This window comes from Anolis carolinensis, chromosome 4 (genome assembly GCF_035594765.1).
Source record: "Anolis carolinensis isolate JA03-04 chromosome 4, rAnoCar3.1.pri, whole genome shotgun sequence".
Taxonomy (NCBI): Eukaryota; Metazoa; Chordata; class Lepidosauria; order Squamata; family Dactyloidae; genus Anolis; species Anolis carolinensis.
Genome location: NC_085844.1, coordinates 27,309,206 through 27,332,039, shown reverse-complemented (window position 1 = coordinate 27,332,039; position 22,834 = coordinate 27,309,206). Strand labels below are relative to the sequence as shown.

At 38.8% G+C, this 22,834-nt stretch overlaps 1 protein-coding gene across 1 annotated transcript in view; it reads right to left on the bottom strand.

Annotated features, from left to right (window-relative positions):
• Positions 1-3,681: 3,681 nt before the first annotated feature.
• ncald (neurocalcin delta) overlaps positions 3,682-22,834 on the bottom strand; it is a 78,888-nt gene continuing 59,735 nt past the window's right edge. Inside the window, exons 3-4 of the mRNA XM_003219456.4 lie at positions 18,600-18,705; positions 3,682-16,580 (exon numbers count right to left, since the gene is read on the bottom strand). Coding sequence (XP_003219504.1) covers positions 16,483-16,580; positions 18,600-18,705 — 204 coding nt within the window. The 3' untranslated portion in view covers positions 3,682-16,482. The remainder of the gene's footprint in view (positions 16,581-18,599; positions 18,706-22,834) is intronic.

Below are 22,834 nucleotides of genomic sequence, written 5' to 3'. Positions count from 1 at the left end.
AGTTTGACCTACATTTCCAGCGAATTTGCTGATGCTCTTGTAGCATCTTGGGGCCTTTAGGTTTCTGAGAAGTTTCAACAGTTGCAGAAAAACAGTAATCCAAACCCAGAATTATGGCATATTTTTAATTAATTCAAAAACATCACTGGTCCACTTATTTATTTAGGTCAAAATATTATATTTCCATACCCAGCCAACAAATTGCTCTTTTACATTTTGAAAAGAGCAGGTCGGAATAGTTGTCCCATATCTACAATGAATGCAAGACATCATTAGAAATGGACAATCTCATGGTTTGGTATACTATATTTGCAAAAGCGTGACTGTTCCTAGTTGTCATATAACACTTCAAGGTCCGATACATCTAAAACCAGGCACATTCTGATTTAAGCTCACGAGAATTGCTTGATATAATTGATTAAAATTGATTAAAATATGTAGAGATGGACATACAGGAATAATCTAACCTTTCTCTTCTACAGTTCAGTATTTATTAAGTGGCTTCTTAGGAGGTCACCAAATAACATCTTTAAATAATAGCAGCATCTACTCTGCATGTTCAGCATTTCCGTCCATCAAATTTCCATGTTATGCTACAGCTCCGTCTTTATCTGGCAATTGCTGGAGTTATAAAATCCGCTCCATTCCTTTTCCTGTGTGTACAATTGTTTAGCTTCCTATGTTTTTTGAAAAAAAATATTATCCTTTACTCTTATTGGTCATGGAAGAGGAGGGATCTCCACCAAGCTTAGCCATTGTTTTCTAGCTTTTGTTGTTGGCAACAAATGCTTGTTATTAAAACAGAAATGACTTTGTTATGTATACAGAAACATTTGATTTATGAATTGACAATTCTCCCCATGTTTATTTTCATGAATCTGTTAGAACACCGTAAAATTAATGCAACTGCTCAAGTTCAGTTTCTTTAATAATGAGGAAACTGGGGGGGAAAATAACACTGTGATTACAAATTCGGCCTAAGTGGACTGGTTGAAGCTTTCAAAGTGTATAGCATTGAAAACATTTGTTCCTTTAGTAACCTCTTAGTCCTTCCTCCCTCCCTCCCTCCCTAACATCTCTCCAGGAAAACGGTGACATGACTGATACAAACAAGAGCGTTTGTGCCAAAAATTCTTTGTTCAGTCCCCATCTCTGGAAAGCAAGGAAGTTTGATGTATAAACAGCGTGTGCTATTTTATTCTAAGAAAATAGTTGTGTAACTTAATAGCTTTTTTTAAAAAGGGGGGGAGATGGGAATCTATAAACGTATAAATAATACAGGTTTATTTTATTTTTTGTACAATTTTTAAGAAGGAAAGAAATAAATATTCATAAGCTATAACCACTTGTCGTTGTTTTTCACTCCTGTGTGGTAGATGGTTTTACTTTGCACTGCATCCTTTGGATCTTGACTCACGTGTCATTTGGATAGGACAGAATTGCCCTTTATGTCAGGGGTCCCCGTACTAAGGTTCACAGGCCAAAAGCTCATTTACCCAGCCCCTGCCCTAAACTTTAGTCTTAGGGTCACCCTAAGTCTGAAACGACTTGAAAGCACACAACAGCAATCCTAATTACCATGACTGTCTCATCAGCCAAAAGCAGGCCCACACTTCCCATTGAAATACTGGTAAGCTTATGTTGGTTAAAATTATTCTTCATTATTATATTGTTCTGTCAATTTTTTTTGTACTAAAAGGTAAAGGTCAAGGTTTCCCCTGACATGAAGTCTAGTTGTGTCCAACTCTGGGGGGATGGTGCTCATCTCCATTTCTAAGCCAAAGAGCCGGTGTTGTCCATAGACACCTCCAAGGTATGTGGCTGGAATGACTGCATGAAGTGCCATTACCTTCCCGCCAGAGCGGTACCTATTGATCTATTCACATTTGCATGTTTTTGAACTGCTAGGTTGGCAGAAGCTGGGGCTAACATTGGGAGCTCACCCTGCTCCCCGGATTCAAACCACCGACCTTTTGGCCAGCAAGTTTAGCTGCTCAGTGGTTTAACCCACTGTGCCACTGGGCTATTTTACACTACAAAAAAGATGTGCAGTGTGCATAGGAATTAGTTCATGGTTTTTTCAAACTTGTCCACCCCCCCCCCAACCTCTGACAGACCATGAACCCTGCCCTCTGCTTAACATGTTTGAGGACCCCTGATTTATGTGAATCTCCCACATATGTTTTGAATTTGCTCCATGGCTCTTTATTAATAGATGTAGAGCTTGAGAAGGGTTTCTTTTGCTCCTCAATTTCTTTGGCCAGCATGGCTAAACAAGATATTTAAAATACCTTCAGAAGGACAGCAGGCATTTCCCCCATTTCTAGCTGGGAACCATGTTTAAACATCAAGTAAACAAACAAACACAAAAGCAAGTCTCAGTCTCCCCCCCCACACACACACACACACAACACAAAACATGCTAAGAATGCTGTTATAGTGTTAATCGATGGCAACCAAAGAATCTCCATTCTCAGATCTTCACAGTCAGTATTGATTATCCAGTTGAATAAGAGTTGGGATCATACCTTCCAACATTTCACAGGACATAAGCAACATCAGAATGCTTTCAAGGTGTTGCCTTATGGAATGCCTTGCCGCCCTATATGAGAGCCATGCGTGAGTTAGGGCCTTTTACCCTAGCACTCAAGACCTGGCTCTTTACTAGAGCTTTTAATCTATGTTAATTTTATCAATATTTGTATGTATGTATTTTTATCCTTTACAATTTTATCTTGTAAATCACCTAGAGCATCGTGGATGGAGGGCGATTAATAAGTAACTAAATGATGATGATGATGATGATGATGATGATGATGATGAAGATGACAAAAGTTGCCTATGAGAAGAAACAGAGAAACCAGAAGCTGCAGTGTTTTGCTTTTGCTTGAGCCTACTGGGCAGAGCAAGATCTCACCTGCTCTCCCTCTACTGAGATAATTGAATGCAAACCACTAGTTTAGTTTGCATTAGTTTGTAGCAAATTGAAATAAGCCAAGGACAAAGTGAGGGAGTGAGAGGTGGAAAGAGAGACTGTTGGGGATGCAGGGTGTTCAAAGCTATAATTACAACTAATTATGATTTAATTAGAGCCACATTCCATGTTCTACCTAACATAAGGGCTTCTTGAAGGGAAAAGTGAAATGGTAATAAACATCTTTGTTTGGAGAGGCCACTTTCATATCCCCTCCAGACAAGGAGGACAGAAGAGAACAATATTTTGTTTAAGCTTTGCTCACACTAATTCAAATGTGTACCGATACAAATGTAGAAGTGATAGTTTAAATAGAAATGCAATATAGTAGCCCCTTCACATTTGCGGTTTTGACTTTTGTGGATTTGATTGTTCATAGAGTTGATTAAAAATATTTTCTCTAGGAACTTCTAGTTCCTCCAATGCAATTCTATGGTCAGCTTCTACTGGAAGTTGATCATAGTCATGCGGGAGAAGCTAGAGATTAATAGAGAACAAGTCTTTAGGAATCTGTAGGTCCTCCAATGCGATTCTATGGTCAAGTTCCAGGGATAGCTGGATGGACTGCATTACATTCCCATTGCCACCCTTGCCCTGAAAGGAAAAGACTCCATAGTGCTGGTCAGAACCAAATAATATATTTGGGGATCTCTCCCAAATGGTCACCCCAACACATTACTGCAATGGAACTTCCTAGAAAACATGGATATAACAGAATTTTTATTAGTAGGCAAGAACATTTCGGAGGTGTTGTGTAGGACTTTATAGTTGCAAACCTTGGGTCTCCACCATACACTGGTTTTGATAAAGATTGTTGAAGTTATGTATCCATATAAGAAAACGGAATAATAATAATGCTCAGGTGCAACCAGTAATTCCAGTATGAAAAAAGCACCAAGTCACAAAACAGTTTACAATACAAAATTATTCCAAATATAACATTTAAAAACAATATTTGTTCAGCAGTAACACAGTAAAAAAAATCTTACTTCCTTCAAACAATACTGTTCATATGTTTGGCACTGTAAAAGACATTATCACAAATACGCATCTTTTCCTTTTTTTCTTCAAACCAAGGCTCTTTGCTGCTTTTAAAACGTTTATATGCCACACTCACTGAAATATATTTGAGTCAGTAATAAGCACTGCAATTCCCACACTCTTTCAATTAACATGGCATTTGTGGAAATTTGGAAGCTATAGTCATCATCATCAACAACAACAATAACAACAACACTATTACTATTCAAACACAACCCTCATATCTGAAGGATCTGCAATTTCATCTACCCACATCCTCCAGGTAAGTTTATGGTATGATTCCATAGAGTCATGCTTGCAAATTCTTAAGAGTATGATTTTTTGAAAGCCTCCAGTGGCAGAATTTCTTCATTCCCACAGGGTTTGCTATTATTCACAGTTTCGTGTTTCCACGAAGGAAAGAACATGTCTCTGCAGATGAGGAGATCATACTATCACCACTTCAAGGAGGAAATAAATTTCCAAGCCTAACCAACAACATTCCCAGTAACAAGGAACTGAGCCCAAGATAAAGAAACTACAGAAGCTGGTGGCACCCATATGTAACTTTGCATAACCTTTTCAGTTTTCCATAAAAGGCTAAGGCCTTGAAGGATGGCCGCTTGCCAGGACTGGTACCTATAGGAAATTAATGGTCCCTGGCCATTTTGGCAGAACTTAAAGGCATCAAACTGATTTCTTTGGTCCTACAAGAACTGGTTCCTGTTCTGAACACCCACCTGTTTAGATCTGGGAATAGTGTGCCATTGGTCCTTCAAAGCAGAACTGTTCAAACTTTGGTCCTTCCACTTTTTGGACCTTAGTTCCCATAAGTCACAATCTTCCTGACAAACTGACCAGAGGAACTGAGTAGCATTGTTTTGAGGTATTGTGAAAGATTAATATGTCAGAAAACTTTTTCCAGATGCACCTACTGCTGATAGGCAAATCTGTCCCGGGAAGCATCTTACCAGTGCCCTGTTTCAAATTAGAGCTTGGAAAGGTTATTTTATTTGACTACAGATCCCACTTCCCATTCTGACAATAATTATCTGGAAATTGTAGACTTTGGAGGTTTTTTTATTTAAAAAAAAGCTTTGAAACTTGGGAGTAAACACATAAAGAGACCATGAATCTTACCCATATTTATGGATCATATTTTCTCTGGCAATGACCACTGAGCAGCAAAGACCAGACATGGTTTTAAAAAGAAAAGGAAAAGCACCAGGATTGTGAGTTAATTACAGATAAAAATAGAATTTTCAAGCAGAGTATAACAACAAATCCCAGTTTTATAACTACAAATCCCAGTTGTAAAACAAACAAACAAGGAATGCAAGTTTCCTATACAACCCAAAAAATAATTGCATCATAGTGCAAGAGGCAACAGGGAAAATAATTAGTTTAATGAACATGCAGGTTTGTGCACTGTCTCTATAAGCCAAACACTAATATAAGAAATCAGTTTTTCCCCTTTGTGTTCACAACAAATTTGCCACTAGCAACACATACTATGCTCACATGTCAGTACTGCCTTAAGAATACTAACCAACACAGTTAAGACTTTCACAGAATCTGCATATCTTATGAATTCGGGGAGGGAACATCTCAGCCAATGGAAACTATTGTCGGCACAAATAAAAGTCATTCTCTGAATGATAAATATAGCTGTATTTGTCAGTATAAGAAAAGTTTTTTTTTCACATTAAAAAATTCTAGAATGTCTTAGCAAAAAGCATAAAAAGGAAACACACTGGCCATGCTTTGGAATATGAATATTACTACCATCCATCAAATCAGCTCTACTCTTCAACTGAATACTGGTTTTATTCTATAGGTGAGCTTTCAATCATCATGCAGTACATTTAGAAACAATGTATACTGTGATCTGATTGAAGAAGGGAGATTCACCCATAGAAACAATGCCCATGGATGGATTCTTCAGCTAGATCAGGAACCATGCTACAAGGATAGGATAATGACAAGCAAATGGAGGTGATGTTACCTTGCAGCCTTCAAATGGGGGCATTCCTGATTCGCAATGCATCAGTAGGTGCACGGCCAACTTTCAATGCATATTCAGATTAGAGTCATATTGGGCTACGCCTTACATTGGTCAGTGGCCCTGCTCCAGAGCAAGTTAGTTGTTATCCTGTTCTACTGAGTTGTTGCATTGCTTTCAATGACACTTAATCATGGTCCACTTTCTTCTGGTGCATACATAGATGAGGAAGCATGTTCTTGCAGTTCATGGAGCAAGCAGCTATCGAGCAATCCTGCCTTATATCCTAAATTTGTTCCCAAGTCATTTCATAACTCTGAAATTTTAGCACTGAGGATGGAATAAGAAAATATCCTCCCAGGTGTAACAAAGAACAAGGTTCATCATCACTAACTTTTGAAAGGATGTAGCAAAATGTGTTGCAAAGACCAATGGAATTGTATCTATCATTAGTGTTCTATTTATTTACATACATTAAAGCAGACCAATTAGTATGAAGCATTCCAAATGTCTTCAATTCCATGTGGCCTGAATGCAATGAGTTAGTTCCAATTAGAGCAGACTCACTGAATAAACTGTCTACCGGTGAGTTGACAAGTAAGCAAATATTATTCATTCAATGGTTCTACTCTAGTTGAGGCTAAGCAGAGGATTCAGGCTCCTACGTTTTCATGATATTGCAGAGCTTTGTGAAAAGAGCTGAAATGGTAACATTTATGTCCACTGGACAGACTTACAAACAGGAGGGAGATGGAAAGGGAGGGAATATCTCAAGTTCAATTTCTAAACCTTAGCTAGTCAATCCGTTTGAGTATGGAAGATGAAAAATGGAGCATTACTCTGATCATGCAATTTCGAAGTTTGAATGACACACACACAAAAATATAGTCCCTTCCACCTTGAAGGTCTTGGTTCTTTTTCTCAGGTTTAACCCTGATCCCTTGATTTTGAGGTGTTAGTTCAGGTGCTGAAGTGTAAGTAGAGGACACATCTCATTTCATTCAGTAGGTATTCTCCTTGGGTTTCCACTTGGTATATTTTTAACCTCTGGAACACTGTCACTTTCAACATACAGGCTTTCACATTGGAAATAATTTTGTGTCACATACCATGGATTATATATCTATAATAGAACAGGTCAGCAAGCTTGTTGGTGCAGTGTCACATTCATTAGTTTGTCAACAACAGACCCTTTTACTTCCCAGGCAGAATTCAGTTGTGTATAAAGATTACTGTACACCCCACAAATAGCTTGTGATTTATGAGAGTTCTGCATGTAACTGCTGAAGGTATGTTATAAACTGTGGTTTAACATTTCATGGTAATCTACCTTGAATTTGGAGTTTCTATCAGCTTTTGCTCATTTGAATGTGCCAAAAAACTTAAAACATTGGGAGCTACAATAAAAGCAATTTCATATCTGGAAGTTAAAAATAGTTGTCACATTCAGCTGTGGATCGTTTCATAAAAAGTCCTACCAATAAATACATTTACTGCCTGCCAATGATGAAGTGTCGTGGTTAGAATGTTAAAGCAACTTAACACCTACCCCAGTTATGTGGGTATGTGACAGCAATGGAGGTGAATGTATATTTTTGGTAATTTTAAAAATGTTAACAGCACTGATAATCTTTTCAAGAGAACAGAGACTGGTAGATGGACTAAATCCAGCTCATCAGCTCCTTTCCTGAATTGTGGATTATTGTCTTCCGCAATTTGGGCTCCCTCTCTTCTGGACCAACCTAGAAACTATGGATTCAAAGCCCATTTGTACACATTGTTTCTCCTCCAGCTAATGTCTTTGTGGATGATGTTCTAGGGCAAAATTCTGTAAAAAGGGGAATTGAGACCTTCACTTAAGTTAAAATCAAATGTAACATTAACACCAAAAAGTAGTGTTACAATAGGGCTTGGAGAGTTGATGTTGGATTTGTTTCACTTTCAGAAGTGGTAGCACATTTGTTCTTGTGGTTCCTCAAAAGTTCATTTGGTTGTCCATGCACAGTTGGGCTCTTGGTTTATGGGTTTGATTTGTAGGATTGCCATAAACTGGAAACAGCATGAAGGCAGAAAACCACAATCCAAGGCAATGAGCCAGTTTAGGGGATTTACCATTCCACTGATATGAAATTCACCAACTGCTACTGTCCAAGTGAAACGTAACTTGAACTAATGGCATCACACCGTGGAATCCTCTCCATAGTTTGTATTTCCTGGTATGAAAGAAAAGCAAATGTAAAGTAGGATGGTTTCAATCTAAAGGTATTAGCTGTCCACCCGTGGTGCAACACCCCATAGTATTTGAGAGTTATTAAGTCCTCAGGAACAGCTTTTTAGGGAGGTGCTGTTAACTTCTGCAGCAACACGGAGGCAGATAAATGCCATTCCATGTGCCAAAGTCCCTGAGCAGATATGAGGATACAAGCCATTACCTTTAATTTGCAGCCAGCTAACCTCCATTCTCTATATTTCTAGAAGTCTACAAGCACTGATGCAGACACCATCAATCATCTGGTTGCAATGGGTCAGGAAAGAACATGTTTTTGTGGGATAATAAATTTGACTGATAGATTTCCAAAACTGAGACACACATGTATTTTCTGTCCTTTTCATTGTTTGTCTCTCAATAGAAGACATTTATGACATCTTGAAATCTTCTTGGCATGACCTCATTGTTATAACCTAAGTGCCTGTTTTAGTTGTCACTTTAATTGCCATGGTTTTATTCAATGGTATCCTGTGATTTGTAGTTTGTTGATTCACTTAGAATCCTCTGCAGGCCAGTTTTAGTTCTGTAGTTTAGAAAACATAAATCTAAGTCTCCTACCAAGGCAGAAACCCCAGGTTTTCATAGGTTGGAGCCTTCAAGTGGCATCAACCTGCTATAATTGTAGTGTAAATATACACCCTATGTTGTGGTTTGGTACAGTTTAGGACTGGGCTGCTGACATATAAATCTCTCTCCATGTGTCAAAATGTCTATTTCTGTTTTGTGCAGCTATTGTTAGCACTCTAATTTTTTCTTCCCCTCCCCAATTATAAGTGGTTCAACTCTTCTGGTTTTAAAATAACTAGTGAATAAACTATACACATTGTTCCTAAACTGGCTAACTAGACTCTGTGCCAAATGAATCTCTAAGCATCACAGAGAAAGGGTGAACACAGCTGCTTAAACAAAAAGTAATGTTTTAAAGAAACATCTGGTTGGGTATTTTTTTGCCTTTAAAAAAGGACTAATTGTGACTATGTGAGCTCAACAAGTTCCACTGAGTTTATTTTGCATCTTGCAGTTTGTGGCATGACGGCTTTAAGTCTGAAACCAATATTGTAAAACGACTGTTAAAACTTTCTTGCAAATGGAAATCTTTACGCATAAACCAATTCTCCGAGGATGGACCATTACAACTTATTTTGTGAATTCTGCCTTCAAAAATGGATAAATTCCACCCTAAGCACTGGTATGAGCCTGTGAGAAGACTGCAAGCAAGGATCCCGAAGAATCCATTCTGATGAACTGAACCACAACTCCTGCAATCCATTAGATTTTGTACATGTTTGCATTATATGCCAGTTATTTGAATAACACATCAATATATAGTTCAAAACTGATCTTTAGAAATAATCTTTTGTAAAAACACATTGAGTAGCCCTTATCTGAAATCTGAAATATTACAAAATTATCCACATTAGTGGCTGAGATAGTGACACCTTTGTGTTCTGATGGTTCAATGTACACAAACTTTTATTTCATGCACACATTATAAATATTACGTATAAATTACCATTGGGCTATATTTGTATAGTATATATGAAATATAAATGAATTTAGTGTTCAGAGTTGAGTCTAATCTCCAAGATATTTCAGTATGTATAAGCAATTATTTCAAAATCGGGGGGGGGGGGGGGGATACAGAACACTTCTGCGTCCAAGCAATTCACATTAGTGGCACCCAACCTGTATGTAATGTGTATGTTGGCATAAAGTAAATTTCAAACTTCATGCAGGAAAAACTGGCAAGGCGGCATTCAGTGCCTGAGGTCCTACATGGGCAAGAGACTTGCCCTTTCTGCTCTGTCCTACATGCATGCATAAGCTACACTTACATACACTGAAGTCTGTAATAAAATGACAGCCAGTGATAGGCTAATGATAATGTTATTTTGCTAGCTCTAGCACAACTAGCAGAACAGTTCAAGCAATGCTTGGCCTAATGAAGTCAACATTATTGGTGCAAGGACTTAATGATAAAATGACTTATCAAACTGTTTCTGGAATGATTGGGATGAAGGTTATGCAACAGCAAAAGGGTTTGAAAGTGGCTAGTTGTGAGGTCGCAGTAGTGATGTCTGGGCATCTGCCCATTAGTGTATGACATTTTGTGCATGCAACCAGGTATTTATTTAGAAGAGTGTCAACATCAGTGGACTTTTACAAATGTAGCTATTTCCCAAATGTACATCATAGCAGCTGGTGGCTTCCGTGTCAGTGGAATGGTTAATTTGCTCCAGATTTCAGTCTAAACTCCAAGGTCTGGCTAGACAGCAGTACATGTGAAAAAGACCTTGGAGTCCTCGTGGACAACAAGTTAAACATGAGCCAGCAATGTGATGCGGCTGCTAAGAAAGCCAACGGGATTGTGGCCTGCATCAATAGGGGTATAGCATCTAGATCCAGGGAAGTCATGCTCCCCCTCTATTCTGCCTTGGTCAGACCACACCTGGAATAATGCGTCCAATTCTGGGCACCACAGTTGAAGGGAGATGTTGACAAGCTGGAATGTGTCCAGAGGAGGGCAACTAAAATGATCAAATGTCTGGAGAACAAGCCCTATGAGGAGAGGCTTAAAGAGCTGGGCATGTTTAGCCTGCAGAAGAGAAGGCTGAGGGGAGTCATGATAGCCATGTACAAATACGTGAGGGGAAGTCACAGGGAAGAGGGAGCAAGCTTGTTTTCTGCTGCCCTGCAGACTAGGACACGGAACAACGGTTTCAAACTACAGGAAAGGAGATTCCACCTGAACATCAGGAAGAACTTCCTCACTGTGAGGGCTGTTTGACAGTGGAACTCTCTCCCCCGGACTGTGGTGGAGGGTCCTTCTTTGGAAGCTTTTAAGCAGAGGCTGGATGGCTATCTGTCGGGGGAGCTTTGAATGCGATTTCCTGCTTCTTGGCAGGGGGTTGGACTAAATGGCCCATGAGGTCTCTTCCAACTCTACTGTTCTATGATTCTAAACTACAAAACATAACTAAGGTTCTGATCACCTTGAATCTAGAAATACCTGAGTCACTGGAGACCAATAAATGATGACATGCTCCATTTTGCGATACTTTGCTATAGCTGGACATAATTTGCAAAGAACTACATGCAGGGCTGCAGAAGTACTAGTGTTGGAAGTGAAGACCATAGAGTAGCAGGAATTGACCGGTAACATCTATTATCCATAGTGGAGGTTTCATTGACTTTCACCTCTGTGTTGTGTGGTTCCATTTGAAATACTGGGTACAGTTGTGGTTGCCCATTTCAATGAAGAAAAAGAGAGGACCAGAGAAGAACAAACTAAGATGGCAATCTTTTGCATGCATATGGAAATGTGTCCAACTGACCACACTGGGATTTTTAAGAAGACAGGTACACTTCCTTTACTCCCTCCTCTTGTCAAATAATACAGGTGCCTTTGCGGACAGCCAGGAGCTTTCCAAAGCTCAGTGGCCACACTGTGGTGACAAACAACAATAAAGAAATGGGTGTTAATCAACTGGATAGTCAGGACTCTGCTTCCCCCACGGCTGCATTTTGGGAATGGAGAGGGGTAAACATTGTGGCAGAATCCAGAGTCAGTCCATAGCAGCAATGCTTTTGACTGGCCCTATATTTAGGTGCCTGTGTAGATGGGACCAAAGTCATGCCGAATATTTTTGAAGTAAGGCTGCTGCAGGTGATTACGATTTACTTGTGTAATAAGATGGTCAGAGGTGGTTACAACTCTGGAATGGGAAGAACATTTGCGATGTTTTATTCCTAGACCAAAAGCACAGCCAATAGTCACAGCCTGTCAGAGCAAGTAGGAATCTCTTCAGGGGATAATGATAGCCAAGCAAACATTTTGTGTATTTTTCTCCTGGTATTTAACATTCCAAGGGGTTGCACAGGAATTATTCTGTAAATTAAAAAGAGATCCCCCCCCCCAACCCCCAAAAAATCTGTGCAGAAACTTAGTTTCCTAGGAAACCTGTTTTTGTATACAAACCATGTGAAAGAACACATCCTTGACAGAATAAGTCCTATACAACACTTTGATGTGTACAAATGCAAGGAGAATACTCATTTTCTCCTGCTGCAGGAAAAGAAATTATTTTTCAATATTTATTTTCATTACTTACATCTCCACAACAGAGATAGATAATTATTACCAGTATGCAGAGGTTTTTCCTCTCTTGTTCCACTCTGATCAGCAGTAAGATTCAGTGTGATAATCAGGATTGGGCAGGCTGAAACTACTGGCTCAGGCAGTAGATGCTGAGGGGGCAGAAATGCAGTGGCCCCAATTCTTCCCCTCTTTTGCAAGGCAGACCTCACACAGCCCTGCATCCCTGGCCCAATGTCTTCAGATGTAGTAGAAGATCCTATCCTGGTGTCAGAGTTGAAAAACCTTTGAACGGCCAGAGCTGCCAGCTTCTATATATGGAATGGAAGTGGGCACCATCTGTCATTTAATGGGATGTGAAATGGCAAGGAAAGGCACAATATTAGGGCTTCTGGATTACTTAGTTAAGCAAATGCAACAGTCTTAAGTGAAGAGATGTCCATGTTCTCTTGCGCATGCTCACCCAATTCTCAGAAAGTGGCCAATGGATGCAGGCTTATGACATTTTCCTTATATATCTCACAGCAGCTGGTGGTTTCTATGTCAGTAGAGTGGTGAACCTTCTCTAGGTTTCAGTATGAATTTCAAAAGAGGTAGGGATAGAGTTAAATCCCTTGGATAGCTCTTTTAAACTTGAATTAAAATCTGGGAGAAAATTCACTGCCATACTAAAATGGAGGCCACCAATGTACATTGTACATATTGTAGCAAGATACGGAGCTCTAGTCTACACATATGTTCACACACAAGACCTTTGTGGACCCAGGTGTGTTGAAGTACGAGTGTTATCCAGAAAGCAGATTACGTTTTGGAATTAAAAATGAACAAAGTATAGGAGAAAACATTTACCATATGCAGTTGAAAGCCACACCCAAATACTTCTCAACATAGTCGCCATTCAAATCTAGGCACTTATCATTGCGATGAATGAGCTTGGCAACTCCTTCTCCACAAAACTCTGCCGCTTGCATCCTCAACCAGCAAGTCACCCCTTCCCGCGGCTGCGATCCAGGACGAGCGTGGGAAAAAGTTGAGTGTGGGGATTTTGCTGTTTCATGGGGACGCCCGGCACCACACGGCAGGTCACACATGTGAAGTTCTGGAGTCTTCTGGGTGGGAGTTGTTTCCCTATCTGCCATGCAAAATCCCGCGCTCAACTTTCCCCCACGCTCGTCCTGGATCGCAGCTGCGGGAAGGGGTGACCGTCTGGTTGAGGACGCAAGCGGCAGAGTTTTGTGGGGAAGGAGTTGTCAAGCTCATTCATCGCAATGATAAGTGCCTAGATTTGAATAGTGACTATGTTGAGAAGTGGTATTTGGGTGTGGCTTTCAACTGCATATGGTAAATGTTTTCTCCTATACTTTGTTCATTTTTAATTCCAAAACGTAATCTACTTTCTGGATAATCCTCGTACTATCAGCATCTTCTTCCTTTGCTATGTATCAAAACTGCTGGTTGGCAGAAACTGCAAAAGTGATGCTTCTATTAGGTTTCAATTTTGTTCATTCTTTGATTCCAACCTCCCTGTTCTATCTGAGGTTTGTAGAAGGAAACAGAAGGGAGGGAAGGAAGCTGCTTTCAGCCAAAAGGGATAAAAGATTCAAGATTTCTCTCCTATATCTATTTTGTATATTTTTAAAAAATACTTTAATATATATATGCTCATATATAAATATATCACAACTGGTACCATTTCCATGTTTCAGTAGAAACCAGAAGCTAAACCGAAGTGGGACCACTATAACTGTATTTCTATAGCAGTACTTGCTGACAGTGTTCCCTCCCCCATCCCTCTTGGACCCAGGTGCGCCATGAACAACTCAGGGTGATCCTTTTACAGTCCATTCACACAATCACTTCACAGGTGTGGCCCAGACGATCTTGTGAACATGCAACCACCGAGTGAGACCACATGAAAACTGGAATCCCAAGCAACTTTGAAACTCAAACTAGTAATCTGACAGAATTAAATATATATATATATAAATGTGGGGGGAAGTGAGATGAGGATTTCACTCAGATCAGCCTTTCATTCCAGCTATTTTAATGGTGTTGTAAAGACTTGAACAAAAGTGCTTGAGTCAAAATGACTCCCCAATCCCCATGTTGTTTTTCTTACACATATGAACCAGTGGCTTGCTGAGGGGACAATGCGAGCTAGTGATTCCCTGCTGCTTCTCACCTGCAGACAGGGCCTGCCTCCTTCTCTATTGTTTTGCTGCCATCCAAGCTCAAAGCAGAGAGAGCAGGAGGAGGTTACTTTAACAGGGCATTTGTAGAAGAAAACTGACAGGTCTGTAAGCCCCCTTCCCACCCAGCAATTATTCCTCTGCAAGTAGGTTCTGACTGCGCATCAGTTCACAGTCATACATTTTCTGAAATATGACGGATTCAAATAATTTGACTCAGTTTTCTTTTTCTTTTTTTCTTGAGAAAGAGAGAGATCCCTCACCAAACTATTTTGATCACCAAACCTTGCCATTTTCCTATTGCTCTCTTCTTGGAGAATGGTCTTCCAGAAAGTTGAAGTTACAGTAGAGTCTCACTTATCCAACGTTCTGGATTATCCAATGTATTTTTGTAGTCAATGTTTTCAATACATCGTGATATTTTGGTGCTAAATTCGTAAATACAGTAATTACTACATAGCATTACTGCATATTGAACTACTTTTTCTGTCAAATTTGTTGTATAACATGAAGTTTGGGTGCTTAATTTGTAAAATCATAACCTATTTTGATGTTTAATAGGCTTTTTCTTAATCTCTCCTTATGATCCAACATATTCGCTTATCCAATGTTCTGCCAGCTTGTTTACATTGGATAAGTGAGACTCTACTGTACTTTCTTATTACTGGTTCATTAAAGCACATGTTCCCTCTTAAGGTTTGTTTTCAACATGGTTCCAAGAAGTACATACAATTGTTTTCACCCCAAATGGCAGTTAATTAAAATGTTTATTTGAAATTCTCTTCTGGCCTTTCCCGCACTTAAAAAAAACTCCAGCAGCATAACCTGGTAAAGACAGGACAACCAATCTTCCTGTCCTTCATTCCCCTTATAGATGAACTCTAAGCATGACAATGAATGCTAGCTCTTCCATCAAAGACTATGGTGTGTTCTATGGGGATTTGATGATTCAGTACTGGTTAGCAGATAGTGTGCTGTTTACCACTACTTCTGGGTCCTGCCCTTGATCCTAATCCTACCCTGTCTCCATTCTGCATGGATGGAATTTGTACCCAATGACCAACCTGGAACATGTTTGCAAAGAATTTCTCAGTAATCATGTACACATTTAATTTAGTTACTGTACCAGGTGTTTCGGGGTACATTTTACTCTAAGCAATTCATCCTTAAACCACAACCAGATTTTTTTTTTAAAAAAAAAAAAAGAAAGAAAGAAATGAGCAAAACTCTTTGACACTGATGTCTCCCTCTAGCACAGAATTTGGGAAAATACTGTTTTGGACATACATCACCAATAATTATTGAATCTCTAGTCCAAAAAGTAACGTTTTTAAGCTATCTACTACATTTGAGTATTGAACTACTTGGGTATGAAGCGACTTGAACCTGGATCTGTTTCTGATACAAATGATTAAGTATCCTCTTTCATTCATTGCAATGCCAAAGAATACTGATTGAAACAAACATGGCAGGCACTTCTCACATACTGCTTCCATGCCAACCTATGAGACCTACAGTGTTTGAAAACTGGACCATCTTTTATTCCTTTTTCTTTTGAGGTTGGAACTGACAATCAAAACAAAACTTAAGGCCTCTATCCTAAGCATGCTAGACATTAAGTCCTGTTAAAAACTCAGTGGGATTTACTTCTGGGTAAACATACTTTAGGACCAGGCTGCAGACCTTTACAACAACTTGAAAAATCAGCACTGGCACACGGGCTGCTCTCCTGGGCTCCTGGGGTGAGTTTGGGAGAATGCTCAGTGCATCCGCTGACTGATCTGCCACAAAGAAAGCTAAAATGCCATGGACAGAAGGCATAGTTGGCCATACAGAGGCAACACCACCATGAAATGTTGTTTTGGCAAAAAAGGAGAGAAACAAACAAACAAATAAACAAAAAAACAGAGACACAAAATCCGAGCAATTGCTTTAGAATTGCCCAGCACTGCTGGGGTCACACTGAAGGAGACGGACGATGGACGGATCACTCTTGGCTCCTCGAATAAACTCTTCCAAAGAAAGTTTTCCTAAAAAATAAACAGAGAGGCTAGTTTGGGGTTCTAATATAAGCACAGCATATACTCTAACCAGAATTTTTAAAGAAACATGACTTTGCCCTTTTCTGTCTATCCTGATAAAGTCTTGCCTCCCAAAAGCACTGCATAGGTTTCTCTTTTGTGTGTGTGTAAAATCTTCTTATCAACCAAACAAACTCTTTCCATAGTTTTGCTCCTATCAGTATAGAAAATATGTTTCTGGTTATTTCAAGCTGATTTTTTGAAAATCTTGATATTTCTCTTATTATTTAAAACAAAAATATGCCCCAAGTACAACAATTTTCATGGCACCAGTTTGACTTTATTGTCCCATGTCCCTAGGAATACAAGAAATGATATAATGGCATAGCTGTTTTACACATACGAACAAGAAAATGTAGTTGTCGAAGGCTTTCATGGCCGGGATCACAGGGTTGTTGTATGTTTTCCGGGCTGTATGGCCATGTTCTAGAAGTATTCTCTCCTGACATTTCGCCCACATCTATGCCTGCCATAGATGTGGGCGAAACGTCAGGAGAGAATACTTCTAGAACATGGCCATACAGCCCGGAAAACATACAACAACCCTAAGAAAATGTAGTCTTGTTTGTTTCAGTCCAAAAATCCAGACAAGCTGTAGACAGGACGGAACACGGAAACATGGAAAAGTTACATTTTAGGGGGAGAAAATGGTCTTGTGACATACCTCCTGAATGCCTAAGTACTTTTTCCTACATTGTATAAAATGGTACCAACTTCCTCCTTTCACAAAAATTTTGCTAGGCAATATGACAGTCTCAGGAGAGCTTCTGAACTCAGATCTTCACATCTGATCAATTGACTGACCACGGGGGACACTGGGAAAGCTCCCTCATGCCACAGTCTATCTTCATCCTCATTCTGTGGCTGCTTCAATCTGGAGCAGAATATGGATTTAGGAGATCCGGTTTGATCTGGAGTGCCTACACAGAACAGGCTGCAAGTTTCGACAGAGTCGCACAGGTCTCTTAATACGCATTCTAATCTGGATTGGCGCCATTAAAACCCAGGATTTTTCTCCCTTACGTAACAGCAGGGACAGACAGCTTCTCCAGGCTGGCTTCAGAGAAAAAGGCTGAAAAAAGACTGTAAAAGCTAGTGTTCCCATGGGAACACTGTGTTTTCATTGCCAGAAGGAAGGCTGCTTTTTAACCCAACTTCAGCCCTTTTTATATCCACCCTTTGTATTTAAGCATTCGGATCATTCCAGGAGGGATCCTGAAGATTTTATAGTTGGAGATGGGATTTCTGATGAGCCTTTTTATCACACATTTTTTGGTAGACACGAATTGGTACTTGCATGGGGGATGGGGGGGTTGTGGACACATTGACTTCAAGCCAGATTTTAGTGCCTCTGTGAATTGGACCTCCATCACCCACATTTTCATATACATGTGGCTGGAGAAACTGAAATTTCATTCAGTTTCCAAGACATTCTCAGACATTGGCTACATTTTCCAGGATCCTGTCATTGTCCATACTGGCTGAAGCATGTTAAAAAGCTGTAATTTTTCCAAGCTCCAAAACAGGTTTTTTAGGTTTTCCATGGATATCCAACTCGCCCCTACCCTCATTCTGAAATTTTACATTTAAAAACCTGCTTGAGACCTCCACTTCCAAACTGGTTCAAAATTGGCCAAGATATAGACAGGAAGATATGTTGCTCAGCTTGGAGATTCTGGAAAACTGTATTCAGAAAATGCTTTAAAGTTCTGTTTAACTGCGGAATGGCTCACTCTACAAGTGTGCATAGCTAACAATATGCATGGTTTTGGTTTGTCATGGATTTCCCAGCATAGCAACATAAACATTCAACTTTTCACAGATCCTTAGAGGTCAGAAGCTTATCTACATATCAGTGTCTTGCTTCTGTTTACTCCCTCAATCCAACTCTTTGATGGGAATCCAAAATACCAAGAAAGAGAGGAATATATTTTAAAAGAACATACACACGTATCTAAAGATACCTACCATCCCGATTTGTGTCCATCTGACGGAAGATTTTCTCTGTCCTTTTCTCTGGTGTCGATTCATCTTCTGGCATCTTCATAACGGAAGAAACCATTTTGTAGATTGCCTAAGAAGTAGAATAACAAGAAGACTTTATGATGGTTTAATATTACAAATTTTATGTTATAACTTATACTCTATAGATAATCTTACACTAAATTCTATTTGTTAATTTAACAACAGTCCCTTACCTAATACAAAAATTATAGTAATTCCAAGTTCTAATTCCTACAGATGTAAACCCATTTACAAAGATGTACATTCCCACCAGGTTTCTGGTCATTATTCCTTGCTCTAGTAAATTAACTTCAAGATATGTATTTGTTTATTAAATTTCTCCTTGAAGAAAACAACAAACAATCTCAGCAATTTTCTTCTCACTGAAGGTCTTCAAAAACAAAGGCTATTTCTAATTCAAGATAGTCTATGCATAATTTTTCACATACCATATATACTCAAGTATAAGCTGAGTTGTTCAGCCCTTTTTAGGGCTGAAAAAGCCCCCCTCAGCTTATACTCAAGTGAGGGTCCTGGTCGGCTTATATTCGGGTTGGCTTATGCTCGAGTACTAGGTAATCAGAGTTGGACAGTCTTATCTTAAATTACAGTTTTATGTAAATATTTAAAAACATTTAACCTACTGATGCCTCAATTAATGTAATTTTATTGGTGTCTATTTGCCACCCTTGGCTTATACTCAAGTCAATAAGTTTTCCTAGCTTTCTGTGGTATAATTAGGTGCCTGAGCATATATTTGGGTTGGCTTATACTCAAGTATATACTGTAATTTCCTGCTGTTTCCTGTACAGAAATATCTTATATACAAATCACTCACATGTAAATAAGTTCCAGATTACTGCGAATAAGAATCCAATTACAGCATTCTGCACGAGAAATAGTTCTCTTTCACAGGAAAGAGATATTTTAGAACCAAAAATTCTGTTTTCTGCACAACACAACTATATCTGAATTTTGAATGGAATAAATCCCAAACTGCAAAGATTCCTCTAAATCGGTGTTTCGAAAACTGGAGAAACCCGTTTTTCTACAAATATGCAAGTATTAACTGCATTTCCACTAGTTTTGAAATATGAATTTGTTAAGCCTTGCTTGTTTTTAATAAGAAGTCAATTTATCACAGTTAATGTTCAAGCTCCAGGACAGCAAACCGCAGCATCCCCTCTCCTTTCCTTCTCATTTAAGGCTTTTTAAATTCAAATTAAAGAGACATATATCTGTGTGTGCATCCATATGTACACACATACATACACGTTTTCACTACTAATATTATGTTAAGAGAAACCTTAAGTGCTGCTTTGCTGACCATTCATTTCCTCTGGTTTACTGTATGAAAATGAATGCTAGATGAAAAGTCTATCCATTTCTTTTGTATAAATAAAAGTGGTGGACTTGGCACACTTTTCCTACTCAAAGGGAATATTCATGTTCAGAGACACAGTGTACATGCCTTGGGAAGCTGCAACTAGTAGAAAGGCATTATAAATGCAAAGACATATTTGTATGTGACACATATGAGGCTTCAAACTATGTTGTTTTCTTTGTGGGAGTAAAGCAGTCCCAGAACAATCCTAAAAGCAAGAATATAGCACTTCTTTTTTTCTACTTAACAGAAAGGTGGAGCATAATTGTACATAACGCAGTACAGAAAAAACACATTTATTTAGGCTAGGGATACATAACTACTTCACTAGTTTTGTCCAAACTCAGTTCACTTCCTGAAAATTTCTTGGTTTTTTTACTCGAGCAAGTCTTGGGTGAAATTTAATGGCAATTCATGGATGAAAAGATCCAGCTCAAAAACAAATGCGGACTTTCTTGTAGTTATTTAATTATGCATGTTCACCCAAAAGGCCCTTTTAGTTTTGCTAAAAACAGAATCTTCGAAATCACAGTCAACATTTTGCCTTGATTCTCGAATGCAAAATGTAGTCTCGATTTTTAAAGAAACAAAAACCAGAAACAACTGCCATATGCAAGAAACTGGCACCTGCACATTGGGAGAAAATGCTAATAAGTGTGTCTGGTGTCTTCACAGAGCAACAAGCTGAAAATCTATGTTCCAGCTCCCATAGTATTGAAAACATAGGCTTATAATCTGGAAATGGTATGAAACTTTGGGTAGAATAAGTCAAGGATTATAAATAGGCTTTGTTTTCAAAGATTAGCCACAGTAACCAAAATAGGTAAGGTAGATAGGTGAGAAAAACCCCACAAAACGTATTTATTTTGTACATCTGGTCCACAATCATGCTGATTCATAAATGATACATGATATATTCACATGATAGCAGGTATCCACAATAATGTTGACCAGTTAAATTCTTATGTGAGTGGATGAATAGTGGTTTGACGGGAGTGGCCTCACAGTAATAATGAGTGGTACAAAAGGCCACCAAATTCTTGTTTTCAACTGGATCATAGATGATCTTGAAGAAATGGACTAGTACAACTCTCAAATTCGTCAATAATATATGATTATAAAACATATCATTAATTGTCCTGTAAAAAAGGACCTGTTAACAGTCACTCTTGGTAAGAGAAAGCATAGATAAGGAGGGAGTTGGGATACATAAACTAAAGCTAGACCAGGTAAGTGAAGTGGTCTCTTAACTGCTTCCACTGCTGCAGTTACAGTTGTTAGTAACAGTCACTTACTAGGATGTTCCAAAGATAAATACAAGATAACGCTAGGTTATATAGGAATATATGGAAATGCCTGTGGAAAGGTTTTTCTATGGATTTATCTTTGAGCTGTGGATATATCTCAATCTCTCAGATGTATTATCTATACATTATGTCAGAATGTTTTAGCATGATAAAGTCCATATAAAACATAAACCAATATATTTTAGGTGTCGGGACAATGAGAAGTCTATGTTCCACCTCAAGTCAGCCTCCACATTCACTGGAGGCTAGGGTCCCATGAACATGAAAAAAATATGAAGAAATTGCTATTTTACCTCTATAGGAATTTCTATGTCTTCCAATATGACTCTATGTTAACGTCCCTTGTTAACCATCCTGAAATCCCAACACTTAAGGTTACTTAAAGGTAATGTTGATACTAAATTGGTATTTGGATAATACAGTTGTTCATTGGAAGCTCAGTACCCAGAAGATGAGTCTCTCTCTCTCTCTCTCTCTCTCTCTCTCTCTCTCACACACACACACACACACACACACACACACACACACACACACACACACACTCCAAACACCGCATGCCATTTCTGTTGTTCTGAACTACTTTCTGGCAATTCCTACCAGCTACAACATTTTATTATCACCGTCACGTAGGGCCATTTTTTAATTCCAAGATATATAATAGTGTAGTAAAAAGGTGCTTTTGCAAAACAGTTTCTATCTACAGTATGAGTTCTTTTGCTCAGAAAAATATCTTGTGAGTTGCCCAGTTGTAAACAAATTTAACACTGTTGTGGATTATATCAATGACATAGTTATGTCATCATGAAATTACACATCACAGCACATCATGTAGGATCTCAGTTATTACTGATTACATATTGAAACATCACGTCCAGTAAAAATAGCCCCTCCCTCTATCACTCTCCTGCCCAACATTTAATAAAGGAAAGAAAGAAAGAAAAGGAAGGAATGGGAACAATTGTTTCTCATTCAAATGTTTCATTTTCATATAAATTATAACACCATTGCTGGAATTCTGCTGAGGTCTTTTATCTTTGTAACAGACGTAGAACTGTGGGAATAGAAACTGTGCAGTTCTATTAAGTCCCTATCCAGTAAAGGACTGCTGTTACGTTACTACATAGTAGTTCATTACTATGCATTGGAAAATCTCCTATAAACAAATTTTGCTAAGAAAATTCTGCAATAGGGTGGCCTTATGGTGACCATAGGTCAGAAATGACTTGAAGGCACACAACAACAGCAACAACCAGCATCATCTCTATCAATGTTCTCTTTATCCACATTAAGAATAAAAGGGTTCCAAGATTTTAAAGATGCAATAGACCTTCAATAGAGCTTACAGGGGAAAAGAGAAGACATTCCAAGAGATGGCATTCTGTCAACAATTACTGGGCTGTTCAGAGAGTTTTAGCAGAGCTGGGACCAGACACCAGATCAGACCCCAATCCATGAGTAAATGGAGGACTACTTAGAATCACAGAATCATAGAGTTGGAAGAGACCTTG